Genomic DNA, 26,368 nt, shown 5'->3' on the forward strand with positions numbered 1-26,368 from the left:
CTGGAAAAGCAAGGCAGTTCAGTGGCCTTTCTGGAGGCAGCAGAAAAGTACCATTCTGCTTTGTCAGTGGAGTGCTTGGTCAACTGGGTACTTAATAGTTACTGAACAAATGAATGAATGAATGAATCTATTTCAGATACCACCATCCCCTTACGGGGCTTTTGATACCCCCACATTAATATTAGCTATTGGCCATTTCAAACCTTGAAATTTCTAGACAGTAAGATATAAGCATTGTGCTCTTGGAGACTTTTTGCCCCAGTTGAATGTGCTAATTATGGTATGTGAATTTGCTGACACTATCTTCTTGGAAAACAGAACATTTCTAGTACCCGATTAAGTCTTAAAACTCCTGGCTTCTAATTAATTGTCATGCTCCATTTTATAGGGGCTTGCCTTCCAAACTATAGGCACTATTATATGCTTTTGGTAAGAGTAATTAGGCTATGATGCTGGGTTTTTACCCTCACTTAAGTGCGTCAGGGTTGCTAGAACAGTGGTGTTAAGGGTTGAATTTTTCCATATTAACACTGTCAGTTGCTGCATGTTTGTAGCGCTCAGGAATATCTAAGAATTTCAACAGAACTAGCATCTGAGTCTTATCAACACAGAACATGCATTCATGCTGAAAAGAGCAGCAGTTGAAGACACAGTGACAGGCTTTTAATTTGAGTTCAAAACTGGCTGGTGGTGGAGCCTTAAGAGATACTTGAATTCTCCAGAGCTTTAGGTCTTTACTTGAAAAACCAGGCTAAAAACCCTCATTCTGAAAGAGGCTAATAATATGCCTGCAAGTTGGGAAAGTACTGAAAAGTATTTCAATACCAAGAGTAATTATTTTTTTCCAGAATACTATGACTAATATTTTTAACAAATGGAACACCAAAAATACATGACTCCATAATTAATTCCAAACACTATCACTATAGAGAGGAAATTGTGACTTCCAAAGTCACAAGTAGATTAGTAATGTTTGAGACATGCAACAACTTGGTTGGATCTCCAGAGAATTATGCTAAGTTGAAAAAGTCAAACCTAAAAGGTCAAGCCTGCATGACTCCATTTATATACTGTTCTTAAAAAAATGACAAAATTAAGGAATTGGGGAATAGCTTAGTGGTCGGGGGTGGGGTGGGCATGGTGGGGAGGAGTGGGTGTGGCTGTGAGAGTTCAGCAGGAGGATTCCCGTGGCTGTGCTGTGTCTTGACTGTAACGACATCACTATCTTGGTTGTGTATTATAGTGTTGCAAGATGCTATCCATGGGGCAAATGGATAAAATGTAAATGGGATCTCCCTGTGTTGTTTTTCACCACTGTATGACAATCTACAATGATTTCAAAATAAAAATTTAATTACAAACCACAAAGGAAAAATAAAAAGGGGTCTAAAATTTTACTTGAATGATAATACTAGATGATTAGAAAGTAAAGATTCAAGAGTGAATAAAGTCAAATTTGAGACATATTCAAATGAGACCTAAGTGTATGCCACTAGAACGCTGCCGGGTTATTTTCAAGGCTTTGCATAATCACAGATGATACGATGTCTTCACAGGCTGTTTAAAGATACCTGGTCACAGTTGTACTTATTTCGTCTTCCTCATTCTCTACCAGAACCTTGAAGAGTTGATTCAAGATTATAGGCAGAAAACTCATGATTGCATGAATCTTTTCCACATTCAATAAGTTCTGTAGCAAATTCACAAAAAAAAAAAAAGAAAAAAAAAAGGGAAACAGATTAAATTTAAAGCACGTTCTGCTAGTGTTTTTGAGAAATTGAACATGAATACTGCAGTTCACCTTTATCTGGTTTCATTTTGCACAGCATTTAGCATGACAAATAGGCATGGGGGTAATGTTGCAAGGACTCTATCTAATTGAGCAATTTAAAATAAATTGATTCTGATTTTTAATCATTTTTATTTTGGTTGTTTTTCAATCAACAGACAAATGATTTCGGAATTGTGAGATAAAATGTTTACTTTCTGTATTGCTAAGGTATTTAAAAATCTGCAATGATAACTATCTTTTGGTTTGCTACTCAACGGAAAATATAAAGTCTTCGCTTGCTCTTTTCTACCTCAGAGTTCACTGAAATTATTAGAGGGTCAATTACCTTACAGGAGCGGATGAACGTCGAGGTAGGTGATTGAGACATATCTTTTTCTCTTTTTTGGCACTGTTGGAAAAACGCGTTCACATTTGGATCCTAAAACAGCAAAAAAATTGCTGCATGAATTGTGACTGAAACAATCACAGTGATGGGATGGGAGCATTTCTGCAGAATAGAGGATAGATGTGGAAGAGCCTTATCAAAGGTGAGGGTGACAAAGCCTTCATTTCCACTCGACATTTGGCATACTGAAAGCGCCACCTGAACTAGAGCCCACTTTCTCTCCTATTTCATTCACATGGGATCTGTTTTCCTTCTCAGCACATGCCAGTGGCTGAAGAATTGCTGGCTATTTTCTATGTTCCTTTTTTAACCTTTATTTTAATTCCCTTCTTTCAACCTCCCACTGTGCTTCTTCCCCAGACTTCTACCAATTGTTCTTACTTATCCATAATACATATGAGAATGTATACTCTTTAATATGCATAGGGATATTTTCAGGCTTAAAATGCTTGAATTGGACAAAACTTAGAGATAACACCGACTTTTCCCCTTTAAGGCTATTTCCTGAAGAGTATGGCACATTGGAAATTCTCTAAGTTCTGTGCTCTGGGTAGGAGTTATGCAGTCAGGAAGGAAGATAGAAAATTTTAGTGAGGATACGCTCTCTGGATGTTTCTCTGGCATTCACCGATTCTGGAAAGCAACTCTGGTTTGGTTTTCCCTCAGATGCGTGTGTGTCTGCGTGTGTTTTCTGTTTTCCAGCTCTAGTTTTTATGACTTTTAATATCACTTTACTTACTTATTTAAGAAATATTTATGGAAAGCTCATTATATGGCAGGCCCTTGGCATCCCTGAGGTCAGAGCTGTGGGCAAGGAAAACTTGACCCCTTTTCTGTGAACCCTCCATTATGGCTGACAGACAGGCATGGAACCATGACTACCACACATACCTCCTACAAGCTGAGGAGTTGATAAGTGCTCAAAACAAAACAAAAACAAAACAAAAACAAAGCCAGAGTGCTATATGGGCATATGACAAGACAACCAGACATTGTCTGTGGGGTCAGAAAACAGATGTCATCTCTGAGGAAGTGACATCTGAGCTGGCATCTGGAGCGTCAAATGATCACTACGTCTTGGGAGAACTAGGGGAAGGTGGCATGGCCAGAGGGCCCAGGGCAGAGCACAGTATGTTCTCAAGGCTACATGTGTGGGGGTAGTGAGAGCACTGCTAAGAAAAGGGTGAGTCACGGTGAGTCAGAAACAGACCTCGGAAATTCAGGGAAGCAGCTGAGAGCATGAGAAGGAGAAGTTCGGGAGATTCTGAGATATTAACAGAGGGTTTAGTGGAGCTTGACCATTTAGGGAAACTTGACCAGGGCTGATAGTATCAGAGGAAGGAAGGTTTTAAACTGTTATGGGTATAGGACTGGGGAAGAGTATTAAATTTGGCTTGAGGCACCTGCAGTTGTTACTAAGAGAAAATCTGAGCCAACTTATGCCTGAATTATTTCACTTTTCTTAACAATCAAAGATGGGCTAGGGATAAAGGAGTGTGACATGGAGGCTGAGAAGCATATACACATTGTACTGAAGAAAGGAAAAATACATATTGGATGTACTTTCCATAGTTTGCTTTGCAGTTTATGATTGGTGACATAAAAGTCCTCACATTGTGGTAAAATAAGCAGCGTTGCAAAGGAAGGGTGAATTTTGGGTAATTTAATAATGATAATAGTTACACTGGTAGAGCATTTTGCAGTTCATGTAATATTTTCACATGCAGTTTCTCATTTTAATTCTCACCACAACCTTCAGCAAAGGGATTTTATTGCTACCATTTTCCTAATGAGGAAATAGGAACTTCAGGGGGTAAAGTGAATTTGTCCAGGCTTATTAAGCCAGAAATTGCAGAGGTGGCTCTCAAATGCAGTTCTGCTGACCCTTAATGGGAACCCTGAGGAGGCACTGGGAATTAGACTTAGTTTTTTTTTTTCCCCTTTCTTTTTTATGCAATTTTATTGAGATACATTCACATACCATATTATCATCCAAAGTGCACAATCAGTTGTTCACAGTATAATTATATAGTTGTGCATTCATCACCACAAACAATTTTGAACATTTTCATACTTCAAATAATAAACATAAGAATAAAAATAAAAATAAAAATAAAAGTAAAAAAGAACACCCAAACATCCCATATACCATACTCCCTATTTTTCATTTACTTTTTTGTCCCCATGTTTCTACTCATCTGTCTATACACTGGATAAAGGGAGTGTGAGCCACAAGGTTTTCACAATCACATGCAGACTTAGTTCTGAGGTCAAGATCTTTCTCTAATATGTGGGTGTTACCTGTGGAAGCAAACTGTCCCCTAAGGAGACTAGCATCCCTTTAAGTGTTCTTCTGGCATTTTGGCCTGAAATTTTCTGGCTCCTATGTTTCTGGCATTCTATCAATATTGGGAAAAGCATAAAATTATGCCCCAAATACTCTTCCTTTGCAGTTTTCAATCACCTGCTTTTCTGACATCCCACCACTTCCTATTAATTATTATTCTATGTGTCAGGGAAGATGCTGCTATTTCAAGACAATGTACTCACCTGAGTATTCACTGTTGATACAACAAACGTTGATACTTTGAAAAGTGGTTTGCCACCATCAACCCATTTAATGTCACTCCCACTATGCTGCAAAAGAGAGTTTGTTACTGTCACTCTGGTGATGGGAAATAAAGAAAATATATGGGTTAGATTTAGGTTAATTTGCTGTATTGATTTGTTAATTTTCCATTGTATGGAGGTAGAAAACAAAAGGTACAAATGTATTTGGCAATATTGGTAAATGAAACCAATGCATATTGGGGAATCATCACTAGATCATTTCTGGTGACCAGAAACTCACAAAAGATTTGGAATATTATAGAAATACATCATTCATAACTATACTGGATGCATATACTATGGTTTTTGTGTTAATTTAAATAGCAGAAAGAAGACAACCTGGTATTCCTTAGTTGATACATTTTCTTCTCTTAAATTATACATTATTAATACCTTTCCACTTGCAGAATCTTGAAAACATAAATAATTAGGAGGCAGACTTGTTGCTATTGGGATATTATACTCTTGGGAAGCTATCTGCTCATGTCTCATCAGAGGAAGCCAAGCATATCCAACTGTGCAAAGGAACAACAGAGAGAAAATTTTGAGTACAAATCTCCATGATAAGGAATAAATGTAAAATGATTTACCTTTATGAATACTAAACTTCACTTAATAAAGTTCAGTAAATCAAACTTTGAATATACTCTCCCTCTCAAGTCAAAGAGATGACATGTAAAGCTACCTCTAATTGCTTCCATTCTGTACCTGATGATTCCAGAGCCTCCTTCTTTTTGGCATTAGCTTTTGCATTTATGTCACAGGTGACGTGGTAAAAAGAAAACAGGATATGGTGTTTGTCATGGAGTTGTGTTGGTAGCTCAATTTTCACCTGCAAGGAAAGAGATAACTGCTGGTCTCAGATTTAAATGATTCATCCAGGGTCAGGATAAGACAAAGCTTGGGAAATTTCACCTTCAAAAAATTCTTTACCTTAAATATAGGTTCGTGTTTAATAATTAGTATTGGATGCTCTGATTTGACTCTCAGTAAATATCCATTCTTCTAGCAGTAATGTGTGAATATGTTGATATTTTCACTCCTTAATACTGGTGGGTGATAATAACCTAGTCTTTCTCATTAGATTTTTTATGCTATTAGAGTTTGGATTAAACACACAAGTGTACACATACATATACATCAACATAGCTGTAGAATGTAAATAAGACACAGATGGAGGATCTATCATTAAGGGACATAAATTGAGTCAAAGGTTAAATCCTTGCCTCTTGAAATGTGGTCCCCTGGGAGCTCATTAGAAATGCAGAATCTCAGAAACTTCCCCAGACCAAATGAATCAGAATCTGTATTTTTAATAAGATCCCCAGGTGATTCATAGGCGCATTGTTGAGAAGTGTGGCAGTAAATGATGTAACTTAAACATGGAATTTATCCATTTTAAAAACCAGCAAACGTATATGTAAAAGTTATTTGGTAACTGTGACGCTTAGGTTCATGTGTCAACTTGGCCTGGTGATGGTGCCCAGGTGTCTGATCAAGTAAGCACTAGCTCATTACTGAAAGGACATTTGTGGCTGGTTAATAAAACAGAAGGCTGTTTTTTTAAATCACCAGTCAACTGATTGCATCTGTGGCTGATTACAACAATGAAGGGCATGCCTTCCACAATGAGAGAATGCAATCAGCTGGATTTAACCCAATCTGTTGAAGACTTTTAAGGAAGAAGAGGAGAGAACTTCTACTTCTTTGTCTTCAGCCCAGCCAACCTCTCCTGGGGAGTTCATTGAAGACCTTCATCGGAGTTGCCGGCTTGCTGCCTGCCTTATGAATTTGGACTTGTGCATCCTGCCCTATGGAATTTGGACTTGTGTATCCCCACAGTTGCATGAGACACTTTTATAAAATCTCATATTTACAGATGAGATCTCCTATTGGTTCTGCTTCCCTAGAGAACCCTGACTAATACAGGTTGGTACCCGGAGTGGTTCTTGAGAAACAGAATCTGAAAATGGGCTTTTACAATTGGTTTTCTACTCTGATTAGATTCAAAGGCACTAATAACTCCATTTCCAATAATCAAGATGGCACTGACAGTCCATGGTGTGAGTTGGCAAAGGAGATAAGCAAAATATCACCATTTGATTCTCCTAATCATACTCTTGCATGAAGCAAGGCTCTGGGTGACAGTGTTCTTGACATCTTAACAGAGTTTTATGTAGTTAAGAGGTATAATGATGTTGGCCGGTTGTTCTTAGATACTCTGAATAAAGTGATAAGAGAAAGGGACGAGCTGAAGTCTTCAAATTTGAAACTTAAATGGTGTATGACAGATGTAAATGTTTCTGTGTGTGCCCTGAAAGAAAATCTTATTTCCTGTGGCCGCAGACTTGAGATTTCTGAAAACCAGACCCAGAATCTCATTGTACGAGTAGCATATTTACAATATAAATTAAAATTTCAACCTAGCAGGGTGTCTGCTGTTAAAGTAAAGGCATTGATTAGAAAATAATGGGATCCTGAAAATTGGGATGGGTACACATAGCTTGATAATGGCAATGGGGACACTGGAACACTGAATTCTGCTGAGACTTTGCTAGATATTCCTGTAATGGTCTGCCCTGAAGAGACCCGCCCCCCACCCCCCTCCAATCTGCCCTGAGGAAACAGCTACCCAACTTCCAGCCTGCCTTGAGGAAACAGCTTCCCAACCTCCAGTCTGCCCTAAGGAGCCTGCCATCCAACTTCCACCTAAAGAGATTAACCCTCAGTGCCTGCTAAATCTGTAATCACCTCTTCTGAGGAAGCAGCCCTCACTCCTCTGTCTGGAGAAAGTAATCCTGTTTCACCAGATGAAACTTCAATGGAATGTCCCGAGGTATTGGCTTGAAGGATACTTCTACTTCTTTTCACCACCCATTCTCACCTCCACTCTTGGCTTCAAGACCTATAACTACACTAAATTCCCAACAGGCCCCGAAGGCTGAGGTACAAAGTGTGACCCATGAGGAAGTATGCTATATGCCAAAAGAACTGCACGAGTTTTCCAATTTATATAGACAGAAATCAGGGGAATATGTGTGGGAATGGATACTAAGGATGTGGGATAATAGTGGAAGGAATGTAAAGTTGGGTCAGACTGAATTTATTGATATGGGCCCACTAAGCAGAGATTCTTCCTTCAATTTTGTAGCTTGAGGGTTAGAAAGGGTGTTAACTGTTTGGGTGGGTGAATGAAACATGGATCAAAAGGTGACTGACATTACCTGAGGTCTAAATGCCAGAACTGCCCTGGTATAATATAGAGGAGGGGATCCAAAGACTTAGAGAGATTGGAATGTTAGAGTGGATTTATCATGGAAGACCTGCTCACACACTCCAGGAATGTCCAGAGCACACACCTTTTACCAGGGCTGTAAGGAATAAATTTGTGAGACTAGCTCTGTCATCCCTGAAGAGTTCTGTAGTTGCCCTTCTCTGTGGGTCAGATATTACTGTGGGAACTGCTGTAATCCTTAAACACAATGGGGATAATCGATACCAAGTTGGCAGAAGCTACGTGACAGCAGTTAATCATCAAAGACAAGGTGGGTGTGGCTACCGTAATGGAAAACAGGCTCAAGGCAGCAGTCAAAAGAATCTGACTCGCAGAGACTTATGGCATTGGCTAGTAGGTCATGGAGTACCTAGCAGTAAAATAGATGGGCCGTCTACTAACTTTTTGTTTGATCTGTATAAGCAGAAGAATTCTAGGTCAAACGGACAAAAGTCTAACCTGAATTACAAAAATAGAGAGTCATGGCCCCTTAACAGTTCCCAGACTTGAGACAGGTTACAGACCCAGAGCCCCTTGAATGAGAGGAAGGCTGGGTACCCTTGGGAAGGACCCTGTTTCACTGCCAAAAATTTATACTGTTGATCTTCCTCCAGCCCTCCCCAAGGGGATCTACAACCTTTTACCAGGGTAACTGTGCATTGGAGAGAAGGAAATGATCAGACATTTTGGGGATTATTAGACACTGGCTCAGAAGTGACATTAATTCCAGGAGACCCAAAACGTCACTCTGGTCCACCAGTCAGAGTTGGGGCTTATGGAAGTCAGGTGATTGATGGAGTTTTAGCTCAGGTCTGTCTCACAGTGGGTCCAGTGGTTCCCCAGACCCATTCTGTGGTTATTTCCTCAGTTGTGGAATGCATAATTGGAATAGACATACTCAGCAACTGGCAGAATCCCCATATTGGTTCCCTGACTCATGGAGTGAGGACCATTATGGTAGGAAAGGCCAAGTGGAAGCCAGTAGAACTGACCCTGCCTAGAAAAATAGTAAATCAGGAGCAATACTGGATTCCTGGAGGGATTGCAAAGATTAATGTCACTCTTAAGGACTTGAAGGATGCAGGGGAGGTGATTCCCACCACATCCCCATTTAACACTCATTTTTGGCCTGTGCAGAAAACAGAAGGGTCTTGGAGGACGACAGTGGATTATCGTAAGCTTAACCAGGTGGTGACTCCAATTGCAGCTGCTGTTCCAGATGTGGTATCATTGCTTGAGGAAATCAACACATACCCTGGTACACAGCATGCAGTTATTTATCTGGTAAATGCTTTTTTCTCAATAGCCATTAGTAAAGATCACCAGGAACAGTTTGCATTCAGCTGGCAAGGCCAGCAGTATACCTTCACTGTCCTACCTCAGGGGTATAGCAACTCTCCAGCGCTATGTCATAATATTGTCTGAAGGGACCTTGATCATTTCTCCCTCCCACAAGACATCACACTGATCCAATCAACATTGATGATATCATGTTGATTGGACCTAGTGAGCAAGGAGTAGCAACTACTCTAGAGTTTTTGGTAAGGCATTTGCATGTCAGAGGATGGGAGATAAATCCAACAAAAATACAGGGACCTTCCATCTCAGTAAAATTTGTAGGTGTCCAGTGGCATGGGGCCTGTCAAGATATCCCTTCTAATGTGAAGGATAAGCTGTTGCATCTGCCCCCCACCCCCTCTATGAACAAAAAAAGAGGCACAACGCTTAGTTGGCCTCTTTGGATTTTGGAGACAACATATTCCTCATTTGGGTGTGCTACTCTAGCCCATTTACAGAGTGACCAGAAAAGCTTCTAGTTTTGAGTGGGGACTGGAACAAGATGAGGCTCTGTGGCAGGTCCAAGCTGCTGTGCAAGCTGCTCTGCCACTTGGACTATAAGATCCAGCTGACCCAATGGTGCTGGAATTGTCAGTGGCAAACAGAGACACTGTTTGGAGCCTTTGGCAGGCTCCTACAGGAGAATCACAATGCAGGCCCTCAGGATTTTGGAGTGACTCCTTACCATTCTCTGCAGATAACTACTCTCCTTTTGAGAAATAGCTTTTGGCCTGCTATTGGGCTTTAGTAGATATGGAATGCTTAACCATGTGCCACCAAGTTATGAGACCTGAGTTGCCTATCATGAGCTGGCTGTTGTCTGACCCACCAAGCCATAAAGTTGAGTGTGGATAGCAGCACTCCATTATAAAATGGAAATGGTATATAAGAGATAGGGCTTGAAGGGTCTTGAAAGCAGATGAGGAAGTGGTCCAAATGCCCATGCCCCCCACTCCTTCCACCTTACCTTCTCTTTCCCAGCCCAGAGCTATGGCATCTTTGGGAGTTCCTTACAATTATCCGTTGACTGAGGAAGAGAAAACTAGGGCCTGGTTTACAGATGGTTCTGCACGATATGCAGGCACCGCCCAAAAGTGGACAGCTGCAGCACTGCAGCCCCTTTCTGAGATGTCCCTGAAGGACAGTGGTGAGGAGAAATCCTCCCAGTGGGCAGAACTTCGAGCAGTACCCCTGGTTGTTTACTTTGCTTGGAAGGAGAACTGGCCAGAGGTGTGTTCACATACTGATTCATGGCTGTTCCTAATAGTTTGGTTGGATGGTCAGGGACTCGGAAGGAGCATGATTGGAAAATTGGTGGCAAAGAAGTCTGGAGAAGAGGTATGTGACTAGACCTTCCTGAGTCAGCAAAAAAACATGAAGATATTTGTGTCCCATGTGAATGCTCACCAGAGGGTGACTTCAGCAGAGGAAGATTTTAATAATCAAGTGGATAAAATGACCTGTTAGGTGGATACTATTCAGCCTCTTTCCCCAGCCACTCCTGTCATTGCCCAATGGGCTCATGAACAAAGTGGTCATGGCGGTAGGGATGGAGGTTATGCATGGGCTTAGCAACATGTATTTCCACTCACCAAGGCTGACCTAGTCACAGCCACTGCTGAGTGCCCAATCTGCCAGCAGCAGAGACTCATACTTAGTCACCAATATGGCACCACTCCCCAAGGTGATCAGCCTGCTACTTGGTGGCAGGTTGGTTACATTGGACCACTTCAGTCATGGATGGGGCAGCAATTTGTTCTAACTGGAATAGACACATACTCCAGATCTGGGTTTGCCTTCCCTGCACACAATGCTTCTGCCAAAACTACCACCTGTGGCCTTATGGAATACCTTATCCACCATCATGGTATTCCACACAGCATTGCTTCTGATCAAGGAACCCACTTCACAGCAAATGAAGTGAGGGAATGGGCTCATGCTCATGGAATTCTCTGGTCTTACCATGTTCCCCATCATCCAGAGGCATCTGGGTTGATACAACAGTGGAATGGCCTTTTGAAGACTCAATTACAGTGCCAACTGGGTGGCAATACCTTGCAGGGTTGGGGCAGTGTTCTCCAGGAGGCTATGTATGCTCAGAATCAGCATCCACTGTATGGTGCTATTTCTCCCATAGCTAGGATTCACGGGTCCAGAAATCAAGTGGTGGAAATGGGAGTGGCACCACTATCACTCCTATTGATCCACTAGGAAAATTTTTGCTTCCTGTTTCTGCAACCTTAAGCTCTGCTGGTCTATAAGTCTTAGTTCCAAAAGGAGGAGAGCTTCCACCAGGAAACACAACAATAATCCCATTGAACTGGAATTTAAGACTGCCATCTGGCCACTTTGGGCTTCTCATGCCTTGAATCAACAGGCAAGGAAGAGCATTACTGTACTGGCTGTGGTGATTGATCCTGACTGTAAAGGGGAAATAGGGCTGCAAATACACAATGGAAATAAAGAAGAGTTTTCTTGGAGTACAGGTGTTCCCCTAGGGTATCTCTTGTTACTACTGTGCCCTGTGATTAAAGTCAATAGAAAACTGCAACAACTCCATCCAGGCGGGACTACCAATGGCCCAGAAAATTCAGGAATGAAGGTTTGGGTCACCCACCAGGCGAAGAACCATGACCAGCTGAAGTGATTGCTGAGGGTAAAGGGAACATAGAATGGGTAGTGGAAGAAGGTCGTGATAAATATGAGCTGTGACCACATGACCAGTTATAGAAATGAGGACTATGGTGGCATGAATATTTCCTCCTTGTTTCATTATGAGTATGTTTGTTTGTCAATAAAGCAAATATCTTTGTTTTCTTCTCTATATTATCCCCCTATCATATGACATAAGTTGTATTATTCATTTCATAGTATTTAAGTTATAGGATATCAAGTTTAAGAGTGAGTGTCACCCAAGGATTTGTACCCTATTCTGGAGAGATTTAGTGTGTTTCTGGTTGTATGCAGGACAGCTGAGTATTATTAGGTGAAACACATGTCTGTTACTGTGTTCTATTTAGAGATTAAATATGGTTTAAGATGATGTATATAGCTGCCAAGTTGACAAGGGGTGGACTGTCATGGTTAGGTTCATGTGTCAGCTTGCCCAGGTGGCAGTGCCCAGATCAAGCAAGCACTGGCCTAACTACAAGGATATTTTTGGCTGGTTAATAAAGCAGAAGGCTGTTTTATTAAATCGTCAGTCAATTGATTGAATTTGTGCCTGATTACATCAATGAAGGGTGTGTCTTTCACTGTGAGAGAATTTAATCAGCTGGATGTAATCCAATCTGTTGAAGACTTTTAAGGGAGAAGAGGAGAGAACTTTTACTTCTTCTTTATCAGCCAGCCAGCATCTCCTGGGGAGTTCACTGAAGACATTCATTGGGGTTGCCAGCTTGCTGTCTGCTCTACAGATTTTGGACTTGTGCATCCCCACAGTTGTGTGAGACACTTTTATAAAATCTCATATTTACAGATGTCTCCTGTTGGTTCTGTTTCCCTAGGGAACCCTAACTAACAAAGTAACTAAGTAATTAGCCATTTTATAAAGAAGCTGTACAGTAGCTGTCTAAATAGCACTTCTTAATAAACATAAATTTGATAGGAATTAAGCATATACTTAATGAGGAGCATACTCTATATTCCTGAAAAGAAGATGTTTGGAAATAACCCTCTAAATCACATAGCTTGTTTCAGTTTTCATGGCTCTATCACATATGTTCTCATTTTATCCCCACATTTGCTCTGTGATGTAAGAAGACACAGAAATAGGAACTGAGGCCAGAGATGTTAGGAGGCTTTGAGTCACTAGGAGTGTGGTCTGGTGAGTAAGAAGATCTGCCAGGATAAGAACCTATGTCTTCTGATGGCCACTTCGCACTGGAATCCCAGGATACCATGCCAAGTAAGCAGAATTTAGCTCAATAGCAGCAACTAGCTAGTTCCCAGAGGAGTCAAATCAAGCAACAAGCTGACAGAGCCATACAAATGGTCTACTAGCTTTTAGACTCTCTGACCATCTATCTGTCTAGTGCATTTATTTTCACATTGTTCAAGAAAGGATTTAGAATGGACCAGCAGCATCAGCATCACCTGAGAACTTGTTAGAAATGCATATCCTCAAGCTGCAACCCAGATCCACTGAATCAGAAATTCTGGGATGGGTTCCAGAAACCTGGGTTGTTTTTTTTTTTTTCAAACAAGTCTTCCAGGTGATTCTGTTGTATGGCAAAGTTTGAGAGCCACTGAATTAGGATGTTTTAGAGGCTTACCTATTCTTTGTATACCAGCATGTTAATCTGGTAACAAAAGCCAATATACATTCCAAAATACACAATAATGAACAATGCAATATAAAGAATTATTTCCTTTTTTTTCTTTTTGCCAACATGAAGAGCACATGGGAACACAACAGATACTCAAGAGTTCCAGTTAATTAATATTTAATGCAAATAATCTTCACTTAACAAGCACTGCAAATATTCATAAAGTATTTTAACAGGGTCTTGGAAGAATTTATATTCATTTTTGTAACTGATGTGGCCATTTTTTGTAATAATAAAAGAAGAAAATAAAACCTTGGTTTTGAATCTGCACTGCAGAGTTCATCAGGCTGTTCATTATATACATGTTCTCATGTAAAAAAGCTCTTGACTTTTACAAGATTCCAGAAAGTACATGAGAGCAAAAGAGATTAAGTCAGACTTAAAAGTAAAACATCTCCCTTTTCCCTACATCTTATCTACAGAGAACACACTTTTCAGTTAGGTTTTGCCAAGGGGGCAACCAATATAGTGAGTTTGTACTAAATGTTTTAGAATATGTTAATAGCCCTTTCCCTTAACTTTCTCTCATTTCTTTTCTTGAATTTATGGAAAAAAAAATTAGGAGCATCAACGAAACAGAAAGGTGTGATATTTTTAATCCTAGATATTGTGTCAGCCAGATCTGGAGCATCTGGTTTCAGTGCTCAGTACTTTACCATCTGACCCAACAGCAGACTGCATTAGTTGAGATCTTTCCTTTATGATTAGAAATTAAAATTAGTCACTGACTCTTGCTGGTCTGCAGCTATTTATGACACAAGCTAACACTTGTGCATAGTAATTTATTGTTGACGCAATGATTTTTTTTATATGTGTTATAGCAGAGTGGTGAAGCTTCAGGCTCTGGAGTCACGTGGCCTGGGTTTGAATCCTGACTGGGAGTTACTGGTTATGTGTCCTTGGCAAAGTCACTTGACCTCTCTGACCCTCAGCAATAAAATAGGAAGATGATAATAGAACCTATTTTTCAGAACTGCTGTGAGCATTAAGTGAGATAATGGGGGTACGGAGGATAGCATGGAGCCCGGGTCATCATGAAATATTCTAGGCAGCTAGCCAGCACAGCACTTCATCTCACATCATGTTTAGATGAGGAGGTCCAGGCTCACTCAAGTTCATGCAGTTCGTTAGCAATGGTGTTGACTCATATGCTAGTTAGTTCTTTGTTCTTTCAATTATGACGTGAAGTGCTGCCATTGATTGGTAAAAGCTATGTAGCACAGCCTTTAGGATACTGCCCAGTGAAAGAAAAGGAAAAATTAGGAGAAAAATACTGTAATAAAAATCTTACATTTTTAAAGAGCAATTCCTGTGCTGAAAGATACAAATTTGTAGCATACACTCAAAGCAAATGTCTATTAATGTCGTTTATAAATCTTGGTTAAGGAAACACCTGCCAAAGCATGTTCTTAGTCCAAGGTGTGATGTAGAAAGGGTATTTATCATTGCACATTATCTGACCCACTGCTTCAGGGGCCAGTGGTGGCCTGGCCTTACCTCGTCTGAGAAATCCGGGTTCTGGGAATGGTGCAGAACTGCTGTGTAGGCAGCTGAGGTGAAGAGGGGCCCTCCAGGCTTGCCGTAAATACACTGTTCAAAAAAGGTGAACAAAAGAGTTATGAGTTGACCAATTCTGAGTGTCATGATAATTCATGTCTGAAAAAGGCCATGACTCTTCAGTTGTCCATCCCAGGGCAAAGGTGAATTTTGTGATAACTTACAGGGCTAGATGACATCTAATTAAGCTTAAACTTTTTAGCCCATTGCTATACAATGGGATGCTGCTGAAGAAAATGTGAATGCTTTAATTCATCATAGAGATATTACATCAATGCCAAATACCTGAATCAATTCACTACCTGGTTTTTGATTACCAGGAGATAAGGGCTAGCCTGTTCAACTGGATCCTTGCAGGATGGTCTGCAGAAGGGGCCCACGGGATCCAGCTCTGGTCTAGAGCTGAGACAGTCAGTCCTGGGCAACCAACCATGAGGCTTGGTGGGACCCCAGTTGCTCACATGCTGGTAGCCAATCATATATGGTGAGCTGGCAGGCTAGGGCGGGAGCCCTGGTTCCATGTTACATAACTATTACATCTCAGTCCCTCATCAAACCAAGGGATGTAAGATGGTACTTCCCTAATCATGTACCCAATAGCTCTCTTAGCCCAAGGCTCATGGTGCCTCTTCTGTGGTCTGACGCCTGGCCCTGCTGTGCCTCTGTGCAGTGCCTGAGAATACAAAGGGAACAGTGGACACTCATACCCGCGACTGCTCTTCTTTCCTAGAATTTTCCCCATCATCACTGCTCTAGCAGTGTGTTTTCCATCACGTCATCTGCCTTTGCTTGCTTTGACAATTATGTTTCAACTTAAATATTTTTCCACTGATGCTAATGCTGCTGTGGAGTTTGGTACCTGTGGATGCTGACAGTGGCTAACTCATATTTTAAAGGACTCTGCTGTGGTTGAATTGTATCTCTCCCCTAAGATGTGTTCAAGTTCTAATGCCCCGTACCTGTGCATGTGATCTTATTTGGAAATAGAGGCTTTGTGGATGTGATCGAATTAAGATGAGGCCATCCTGTATCATGGTGGGCCCTAACCAAGGAGTAGTGTCCTTTTAAGAAGAGGCTAATTTGGACAGAGACTCACAGGGACAATGCCATGTCAGAGATCGGAGTGACAAGTCTACAACCAAGGAACACCAAGAATGGCTGTCAACCACTGGGAGCTGGAAGAGGCAAGGAAGGGCTCTCCCCTGGAGCCTCTGGAGGGATCAGGGCCCTGCTGACACTTCATTTTAGACATCTGGTCTCCAGAACCGTGAGAGAATAAATCTTTGTTGTTTTAAAGCCAGCAGTTTGTGATAGTCATTTGCTATGGCAGCCCAAGGCAACAAGTATAAACTTTCTCTTAAGTTTGCAGGATACATTCAATCACTCTTAAAATGATTATCATTCTTCTGAATAATCCTATAAATCTTCTGGGTAGCATAAATTAGCACACACAATCAGTACCTGATAGAGTTCTTTAAGAAATTATCTCAGATAATAGTGGGGATTAGTTAGAAATTAGCCTTGCCTTTATTATCTCATGCCTCGCCACTCACCAAAATTGGAAAAACCTGGCTGCAGGCCCACTAGAAATAATTGCCCTCTTGATTTTTATAGGTTACTTTATGTTGCATGAAGTCTCTAAAATGAAAACAGTATATATTAAATATGATCTCTAAAAATGCCATATTGAAATTTTATAGGTTAAAACAGCAGCACTCATACAAACCTCATATCTGAATTTATTAAATCATGTGATCAACATCTGGGATGGACTCCCCAGCTCCTCAGGCAATTGGCTACAAACACCTTCCATAAATGTGAGTATCTCACAGGCCTACTGCATTTGCCACTAGGTCCTTCTGCAAAGTATGGAGCAGTACTTCTGCAAAGACCCCGAGAAGCCTGGCTGGGACATGCCATCTTAAATCAAGCAAGCTGAATGCGAGAGGTGGACCCATCTTTGAAAAGAGCAACATCTTCCACTGGAGAATCACTATTCATTTCACACTAGAAGGGCTTTCCTGTTTCCAAACCGTGAAAAGCTAAGTAGAGCTGTGAGATTTCTAACAGATCTAGTTAATGATGGTTATTAAGTCAGGTACATTTTGGAAAATTGATAACAAATGTATTACATTTTCCTCTTTCAACCACACTCAAATAAAAAGCCCTTAATGATGGAAAGAACATAAACTCTCTCCTTCCCGCTTTGTGCCATGCTCCACTGCAGACTTGGCTCACCTTCACCGGCTGGGCACCTTCTTCATCGGAATTTTTGAATTCAATGCACACGGTTATATTTCGTGCCTGAAATTATAGTGAGGAAAATGGAAATTATAATTTCCTACTAAATGATACCCCAATTCAAATGTCTAAATTTAGCACCTTCTAATTAAATCTGAAAAGAGAATACCCAACTTTTCTTCTGACATTATATATAATATCCAGAAATAGATGGGTCTGGAAAGATTATTTAAATGGGAAGGAAAAGGTCATATTGAAAGGGGCAGGCATGCTATTGCAGAGTGTATTAAGAAACTAGGAAAAAATATCAAGGTCAAGATATTGTCTAGAACAAAAATATATAGGAGTGATTTCAGAAGGGATTTAAGGTGAAACCCATCACTGCCCCTTAGTAAGTATTTTCTCCAAATGTCTTTCTATTCTCAAGTGTTAACCTATAGTAATTTTCCTTTTCCCTTTCAAGAAACCATCCTACATGGTCTAAATATGGTGAAGGGAGATGATGATATCTCAGAAACTTATATCATACCTTATTGAAACATCTCTGGCTATCATACTTGAGGTGTTTGGGGTAAATATAAATTTGATTTTTGTATACTCTATAAGGACGGCAATACTTTGTTGAGTCGTAAACAAATTCTTCCACCTCCACTGTGGGTTCTGGTTGAGCCGTCACATTGAAAGGCTTGACAGGGATAAAGGACGATGTTACACAGTCTTAAAAAATCAGAAAATAAAGTTTGTCATTCAATATGGTTATTTTTAAGTGAACAAAATTAATATATTTTAAAATTAATCCACTCAAAATAGAAACTTCATACTTTTATCCCAATCTATGCAAAATAATGCTTGGATGAAAAATCTGTAGAAGGTGGGCATGAAGATAATCAAGCTATATGTTTAACATCAAAACTGATAACTCCTAAAATGGGCAGGTGAATCTTATAACTATTTTCTTTTTGTATTAAGCTTTATATAAAAAGTAAATTTTAGATAAAATCCTCTGAACATACTAATCAAATACTATAAAATAAGAATTAACCCACAGGCTTTTGCTATAATTCTAAAAATAATTCAGATAGGGAAATACAGCAGATAAAAACTTTGTCCAAGGAGGCTACTGATTACACCAAATGGATTAATAGTAATTTTTCCCTGTGAAATGACTTCAAGGCATGGGCCTGAAGCCCTCCTCTGCATTATTGGGCACAATTTATCTCATTTTTCTCTTCAGTTTTTATAACCCTTTTCCATCTAAACTTCTAGGAATAGCCTTAGAAAAAAGAAAGAAAAGCCCAGTAGGAATTTAGTAATCAAAACTTCCATCACCGCACAATTTGGAGGGTGATTTTAAGGAACTGAAAGGTAGTAAGGCCATTTACTTTCTCTCACCCCATCTGGAATGTTCCTGTCTTCCAAAAAGCAAAATGATTAGCTGTGTATGCTTGGGAATCATATTACAAGTTTTTCCAAAAGTCAATTGTAATAGAGCTAAAATTTCATGTTCAAATTTCTCTAATGTCCTACACTTCTCTCAAAGAGAGTGTTTTAGTTCTCTTTTTTGATATTTTTCTTTTCCATAGGTAATAAAAGTCACATTCTCCAAATCAGGTAGAGGAAATGACTTAATTTATTTTCTGCTTTTTCACAACAATCAATATAAAAATGATTTGGAGCCATGGCTTAAGTTAGAATGCTCATTGTATTTTGTACTAACATGATTTGTGGAAAAACTGTAAGAATAAAAAATTTAATAGTGCTAATGGTAACCCATATATCCTGTGGTAATAACATCTCCCTGTTTGTAGTTAATTATATGATGCCTTTATTTGTTCTTTGTATCACAGAGAAAGTCACAAAAAGGCATAATCAGAAATAACAAAACCAGACCAAACAAAACCTAATCTCACCATCTGAGAAATACATTGTGAACCCTTATTTGTAAGTTAATAAATACTTCTTCTGCAATTGACACAAACAGGGCTTTTGATCATATTCTGAAAAAGATATATGATCTTTGTGTAATAGAGTCAAAATATATTTCATTTATCATCACTGCATGGCCACGTGGGTGGCTATACAGTGTCGGAGTAACCTTTTGGCAGTACACTGTTTTAAATCAGAGAAAACAGATAAAATACAAGTTCTACTGTGACAGGCTACCAGTTTATGAATCTGAACCAGACTTTCCTCATTTGCAACCCTCTGGGGTTTTGAGGAATAAATGATATAAATTAATACCTTGCTGGGTGCACGGCACATACAAGGTAAGTGTCAAGTTACCCTGAATATAGTTCTTATCCTATAATACTTCATTCTCCCTTAATGGAAAAATAAGAAGACCCGATTTTCTATAGGAAAATGAATTCCTCTTATTCTAGTCTCTGGAAAAAAAAAAAACAAAACTAACAACCAACTAAACAAACAAAATCATGAAATATTCAAAATTCTACAACCAAACTATGACATCATCATACTTGGATGCTCCAAAGGAACGTTTTCAACAGCAACATCCAGGCTTCCAGGGATGGTTTGCATTTTGCTTGTTCTGTCAGCCCTGTGGAAGCATGCCACACACAAACACACAATGAATTATTAAAGTTCCCAGGTGTCAAATGTAATTCTGAGCTTTGATAAGGGCACACAGCAGACCACAAATAATCTTGTGAATAACTCCTTTCTGAAGTTTTGAAAACTGACATTTATATGGTATTGCAAACAAAAACTAAAGACAGGGAGGAGACAAGAATATTTTAAATTTGTTTACACTTAATTCAGATAACATTTATATAAATGCTCAAACAAGTACAACAGTACATCATATAGTTTTTGGTAACAAAAGGTAAGAGTGTTTGAACTGATTTGAGCGATTCATCTTCATGATGAATTTTAAGAAGTTTTGATGGCAAGGCTAGTCTTTGCTACAATTGTTAAATGGACAGTCTGTGTTTCCCTGGATTTTCCCTCTTTGCCAACAAACAAGGAGGACAAGGAGCCTTTCCCTGACTTTGGCTCTTCCGCCGCCACCCCAGGTGAACAGGTGTGCAGACCTTTCCAACACCTTCCCCCCTCGTCAACATTCACTCCCTGATTCTTGAGTCTTTGCATTTCCTTTCTTACTTCTCTACTAAAACCTTCTGTGCAAACTTCCTTTACTGTAAGGTGGGAGCTGCTGATAACAATTTCAGGTGTTATCCCTCTCAGGGAATATACCTCAAATAGGGGAATAATTATAGGGGTATTATCAGAGCTGGCCCTTCCCAGCCTGTGAGAGCTGACTGTTAAATTTTCAGGAAATTTGCTTGCCAAGTGTTAAACACAGCCATTATTAAAAATTAAATTACATAAACTCATCATTAAGCAAATTATATTTAAACACAAAGGTGATACATACTCATAAGTCATCACTTAATTATTTTACTACATGGTAAGATTATCTGTGCTCTTGATATTATGTACATCTGTTGTATCTGTATGGTGGAAATGCCATAATTTGGTTTGCAAATCTCTTCCCAACTCCATGCTCAGTGTCATCACTTGGTAGCTTGAAATCAGCCATGAAGGGAATATGTACACCATAGATATTGGCAAACACTATAAATAGTTTTCTTTTTTTTTTCCTGGAGAGTCACTTGTTAAATATTTATCAGCATACCACTGAGAATCAATATCATAAGCTAAAGGTGTGAGGCTTCCATGAAATAATCTAATGTCTCACCTAGGTTTTCTAGGTTCCTCTTAACCATCACAGTGACAAATTTCTGTGCTGTTCACTAACGGGTTTTGTGAGTCTTTTTCTCCCTCTTGTTTATATCAGATTGGCCCCAGAACATTTTTCCTACTCCTTCCTGCTCAATATTTCAACTTTTCATGCTCCAATGCATTGGCAAAAAGGTAAAGAAGAAAAGCACTCTTAATTTCAATGTGATGGCTGGGACAGCCTGGGAGAGGCCTAGTGTGGGTTTTGACTAGGAAATTTAATTTAGTTTCATGAAGTGAGGAGGGATGTCCTCATGAAAGGGATGGTCTTATAAGATCATGAGGAAGTCAGACTGGTTCAAGGCCTTCTTTAGAATTTTACTTCTCACCTTTATTTTTGTTTCTAAGGGATATATTTTCTCCAGAACAAAACAGAACATTGGGAAAATCTTCCTTATGATTGAGAAGAAACATATTCCCTATTGAAGCTACAAATATATTAATAAGGCTTGTTTCATGATAATGTTTTTTATAAAAATAAAATTAATTAATAGAACATTATTCTTGGAAGACACAGATATTTAATATGTTGGAAAGGGGCAAGGAGCAAAGAGTACTCTATGTATTAGGGGACTCACAGTTTAAGATAAGTAGCTTGTCATGAAAGATCATATAATCAGATGCTGGATGCATGTTCAGCCATTTTTAAAAATGTTGTGGCTTTTATGTTTTTATTCTTCTAGCAACAATTTCCATTGTCTCTTCCAAAAGCATTTGAGTGACAGAAATATGATAAATCAATATATTCACAGCAATGTGGATTATTTCTGTGGAATTTTAAAACATGGTCCTAAAATTCTTTCATGTTCTTCCCCTCCTATCGAGAGATGCCTATATACCCTTCCCTTGAATTGAAGCTCTGTAACATGTTGACAATGGAATATGGTGGAAATGGCCCTGTGACTGTTTCCAGCCTCTGATCTTAAGATACTGGAAATGATCATTTATTTCCTGTCCCTTGGGATGCTTACTCTTAGAACCCACCCATACTACAAGGAAGCCCAAGTGTCTCTTGGAGAAGTCCTCATGGAGAAGAACCAAGGTGTCTGGCCCATGGCCAACAGCTAGCATCAACTTGCCAATCATTAATTGAACGATCTTGAAAGTGGATCCTTTGCCCCTCCATTGACTTCTCCCAACTGATGCCCTGCATAAAAGAGAAAGGTGCTCCTCATCCAGCCATAATCAAATTGTGGATTCAGGAGTAAAATAAATGAAGTTATCTGAAGCCACTAAGGTTTGGCATAGTTTGTTCCCAGTAGATAACTGATAACTTTCCATATTATTCTGGCAAATTAACACTGTGGCACAGGGGAAGTTATCTGAAAAGCATCTGCTTTCTGGAGGACTTTGGACATCTTGATCAAGAGAAGTGGGACATTTGAGAATCAGGTGATTAGGTATTGCTGATGCATAGATAACAAACCAATGATAGCTGATTTATGTTGATTTTAAGAGAATCCAAAAAATCATACCTTCTATAATCCGACACTAATTTAAGTAGGTCCTCGGCTGAAATTTTGCTACTTTCTTGTCTATATAAAGGTGAAAATCTTGAGTCTCTGTCCACATTTCCCTGGTTATCCTTAAGTACTGATCTGAAAGAAAATAATATTCAGGTTGGAGGTTAGACAATGTTTACAGAGTTGTGTTTTTAAAGTGGCTAAGTGGGTCACATTTCCTGCTTAACATGGAAGAAACTCCAAGAACTTAGAAAATAAAAAGACTTAGAAATGAAAGTTTCACTTACGCACTATATATTTGTTATCTTTAATTTCTTATTTTCAACTCAAAGTGACAGTTGCCTATATTACAATTATTTTACATTGCCTCATATTTGGTAGTTTATATGAAAACCTTGGAATATTAGGGAGAAGAACAGGAATAAATCTTATTCTTTATCCTTATTTACTCAAGACATCCTAAACCTGGGCAAGATGGGGTAACTTTCAGTTTGGATAGTGTCAATAAGATTTGTGAGCAGAGGAACAGGGATGAGGTTGTGTATGTGGGTGTAGAGCACTAAACTCTTGAAACCTTTTGAAACATTTTTTTGGAGACAAATGTGTTCATGTACTCACTTTTTAGGATAGAGCGAAAGATAAAATGGAGAACACTTGATATGGCAATTTATTTTGAATAAAGATAACACCATGGATCTGAACCATTTATTTCATCACAACTATATGGAATGAGTTAAAATACATAAATTGTTTTTGTCCAAATGATACAGCATTGTCAGCCAATACTTGCTTCATGTATCTAGCATGATTAGATGTCAGTTTTTTTCTTCCTCACGTTTCATCACATTCTGTGCTGGCCAAAGAAAAATTAGACCCTGTGTATAATTGATTTCTGTGTAATGTTAGGGAAATGCTGAATTTTTATTCTTAACTTGAGAGCCTTAACTAGGATATATTACTACTCTTTAAATTAACCGAAGATTTCAACACGCAGGCTGAAATGGCCAATTAAATAGATATCTGATTATAGAGCGTTAGTGTAAAATAAGAGACGGGGCCAAGATTTTATAAGAAATGATATTTTTAGACTGCTTTAATCTGTAATCTCATTTTTCTCTGCTAAGTACTAAGGAATGAAAGGATCATCTATCAAATGACAATGGGGAGATAGAATGAAAATATTTAACTTGAAGATATTTTTATTTAAATATTCTACAAGACTTCAGCTTGAAGGAGTAACATGTTGAAACCTATATGACATATTTCCCATCATGAAAGGAATTTAAACCTAGCTTGATCAATAGTTTTTTTTCTTTTTTTTTTTTTAAATTAACCATTCACTTCAAAGGCATCAATAGATGTGCATTGGGTAGCTTGTGTTTGCTCTTAGCCACAGGTTGGTCATGAAAACGACTCACTTACATTGAAAACTCATTGTAAAGAGAAGGAAGAGTATAATTCTTGGGAAACGTACCGTTGGAGAGCCGTGTACCCTGTCTTTGGCTCAATAAGTATACTAACTGGCAAGGAGCACAAAGAACTGACTCATTAACACAGATGGTTTCAGAATGGCTAGGATGTTGTATCTAGTTCCAACTGCCACAGTTGAGCAAAGATCAGTATATTATGAGGGTCTCAGAACCATAACATTTGGGGGCATGGTCAAAGGAAATCCAGTGTTTAGCCTCAAGGAAAAGAAGCTTGGGTGCCCCTGATAGCTTCATTCATAAGCACCATGAATAGCTGTGATATAGAGACAGTGTTAGACATATTTTTCATGGTTATGGGGGACAAAATTTAAAACTGGCTGTCAGGCAGTTTTGAAATATTTAAAAAAATTGAATTATCATAACATTTGAGTTATAAAAAGACAGAAGGCACCCCTGTGGGAGGTATATGAGACCTTCACTGGAAGCATTCAAACAAAGTTTGGATAACAATTTGTTGGGGATGTTACTGGTGATATGTGAGTTCAGATAACAACTGCACTGGGTGCCTTCTCTAAATGTATGATGAAAAATGAAATTTTAATTATAATCTAGTTTAATTTTAAAGAAAATTCATTGCTATCCACTGGTCTGTTTAGAATGTCAAATAAGACAGAGTTAAAGAGAGCCCTGGCCTGGATTTAGGCACATATGTTTCTGGGGATGATATGCATGAAAAAGAGTCCCTTCACAGTATGACACATTTTTAAGGGTTGACTTTCTCCCTCATCAATTCTCTAAGCAGTCATCTGCATGTGTTCTCATTACCTACCCCAACGATAACCTTTTCACTGTAAAACTGTAGAATGGCACTACAGCTGCTGCCAAAAATGAAAACATGCACCAAATTAATTTTGGGTAAAATATTGTTCATGGTGACGAGCATCTGTGTGTGCGTTGAAGGTATGTCATCTGTATGTGGTCCCAAGTTAAACAGCCAATTCTACTCTTTTAGTGGCAGTTGATTTTAAGGGCCATAATATTTTAGGGTACACTCAAAACTGTATTGCTAAACAAACTGCAACCTCAACAATACAACAGAAAGGAAAAGTAGCCACAGAATCAGCAGTGACAATAAGGTATTGATGTATTCAGGAAGCTAGCTTCTATCAATATGACACAAGTAATAGCCTCCTCTGATTCTGCCAACATTTACTTGAAACAAGCCTCCACATTGTGAAGGGAAAATAAGAATATTCTTTGGTTGTTGGATCTTGCACTTTTTATGGTTAGGTAATCTAAGTAGCTAGATATGAAATCTTTAGAACTGTACTGCTAGCTATGTCTCTCAGTTGACAGAGATGTTTACATCAATGAAAATCATATATTTATATATACAAATTGGTGGTGTATACTGTTTCCTAACCTACACCCAAACTACTAATCGGGCATTAATACAACATGTAATTATGGTATTGTTGGCTTTCCTGTCCTAGAAATAATTCAATAGTCAGTACTATTGTCAGCATCCCTGGAAACCTCATCTTTCTTCCAGCATATTTTATTAGACAAATTCAAGTAGGGTTGTCATTTCTTCTCCTAACTGCTCAGGTTGTTTCAATGATGGGCAAATCTTTTACTTCCTCTCCCTCCACAACTATTCTTTAGTGTTGCCAATTTACTAGAAACTTGGAAATACTCTCCTAAACAAATTCCATTAAAATAATGACTTATAATAATAGCTAGATTTCTTAGGTGCATATCTGTGCTCATTAATCCTTGCAACAATAAATTAGGTCCTCTTTTGCAGATTAAAAAAAAAACAAAACACTGACATGAAGGCAGACTAACAAGGTCACTGGGATAGTACAGGATAGAGTTGGAATTTTGAGCCCAGATCTGTGTAGCTCTAAACCGCCTGCTTCTAAAACTTTGGGGCAATGTTGGTTCCTTACAAAGAAAATATGGTCACCATTTTGTAATTTTCCAATATTTGAATATTTCATTGTTGCCAAGGGTTCTTTCCTCTACTTGCCCTGACAGCTTTTTTATAAGGAACAGAGAATACTTAACATTAGGGAGACGTTGAATCAGTGATTTATAACTGGCTATCGTTTCTTTTGAAACTTATTAGAAATAAAAACAATTCAATTCATCATAAAGGGTTCAGTATATATAAATAACAAGTTTTTTT

At 38.9% G+C, this 26,368-nt stretch overlaps 1 protein-coding gene across 11 annotated transcripts in view; it reads right to left on the minus strand.

Annotated features, from left to right (window-relative positions):
- Positions 1-26,368, minus strand: part of DOCK10 (dedicator of cytokinesis 10) — a 206,410-nt gene that overhangs the window by 57,142 nt on the left and 122,900 nt on the right. For all 11 annotated transcript variants that reach the window (XM_037849753.1, XM_037849757.1, XM_037849756.1 and 8 more), the window contains 10 exons: positions 22,760-22,882; positions 20,003-20,082; positions 18,055-18,242; positions 17,523-17,588; positions 15,225-15,317; positions 5,496-5,619; positions 5,181-5,302; positions 4,728-4,814; positions 2,118-2,210; positions 1,572-1,690 (listed from right to left, as the gene is read on the minus strand). In XM_037849753.1, coding sequence (XP_037705681.1) covers positions 1,572-1,690; positions 2,118-2,210; positions 4,728-4,814; positions 5,181-5,302; positions 5,496-5,619; positions 15,225-15,317; positions 17,523-17,588; positions 18,055-18,242; positions 20,003-20,082; positions 22,760-22,882 — 1,095 coding nt within the window. The remainder of the gene's footprint in view (positions 1-1,571; positions 1,691-2,117; positions 2,211-4,727; positions 4,815-5,180; positions 5,303-5,495; positions 5,620-15,224; positions 15,318-17,522; positions 17,589-18,054; positions 18,243-20,002; positions 20,083-22,759; positions 22,883-26,368) is intronic.

The sequence above is a fragment of the Choloepus didactylus genome, chromosome 9 (assembly GCF_015220235.1).
Source record: "Choloepus didactylus isolate mChoDid1 chromosome 9, mChoDid1.pri, whole genome shotgun sequence".
Lineage (NCBI taxonomy): Eukaryota > Metazoa > Chordata > Mammalia > Pilosa > Megalonychidae > Choloepus > Choloepus didactylus.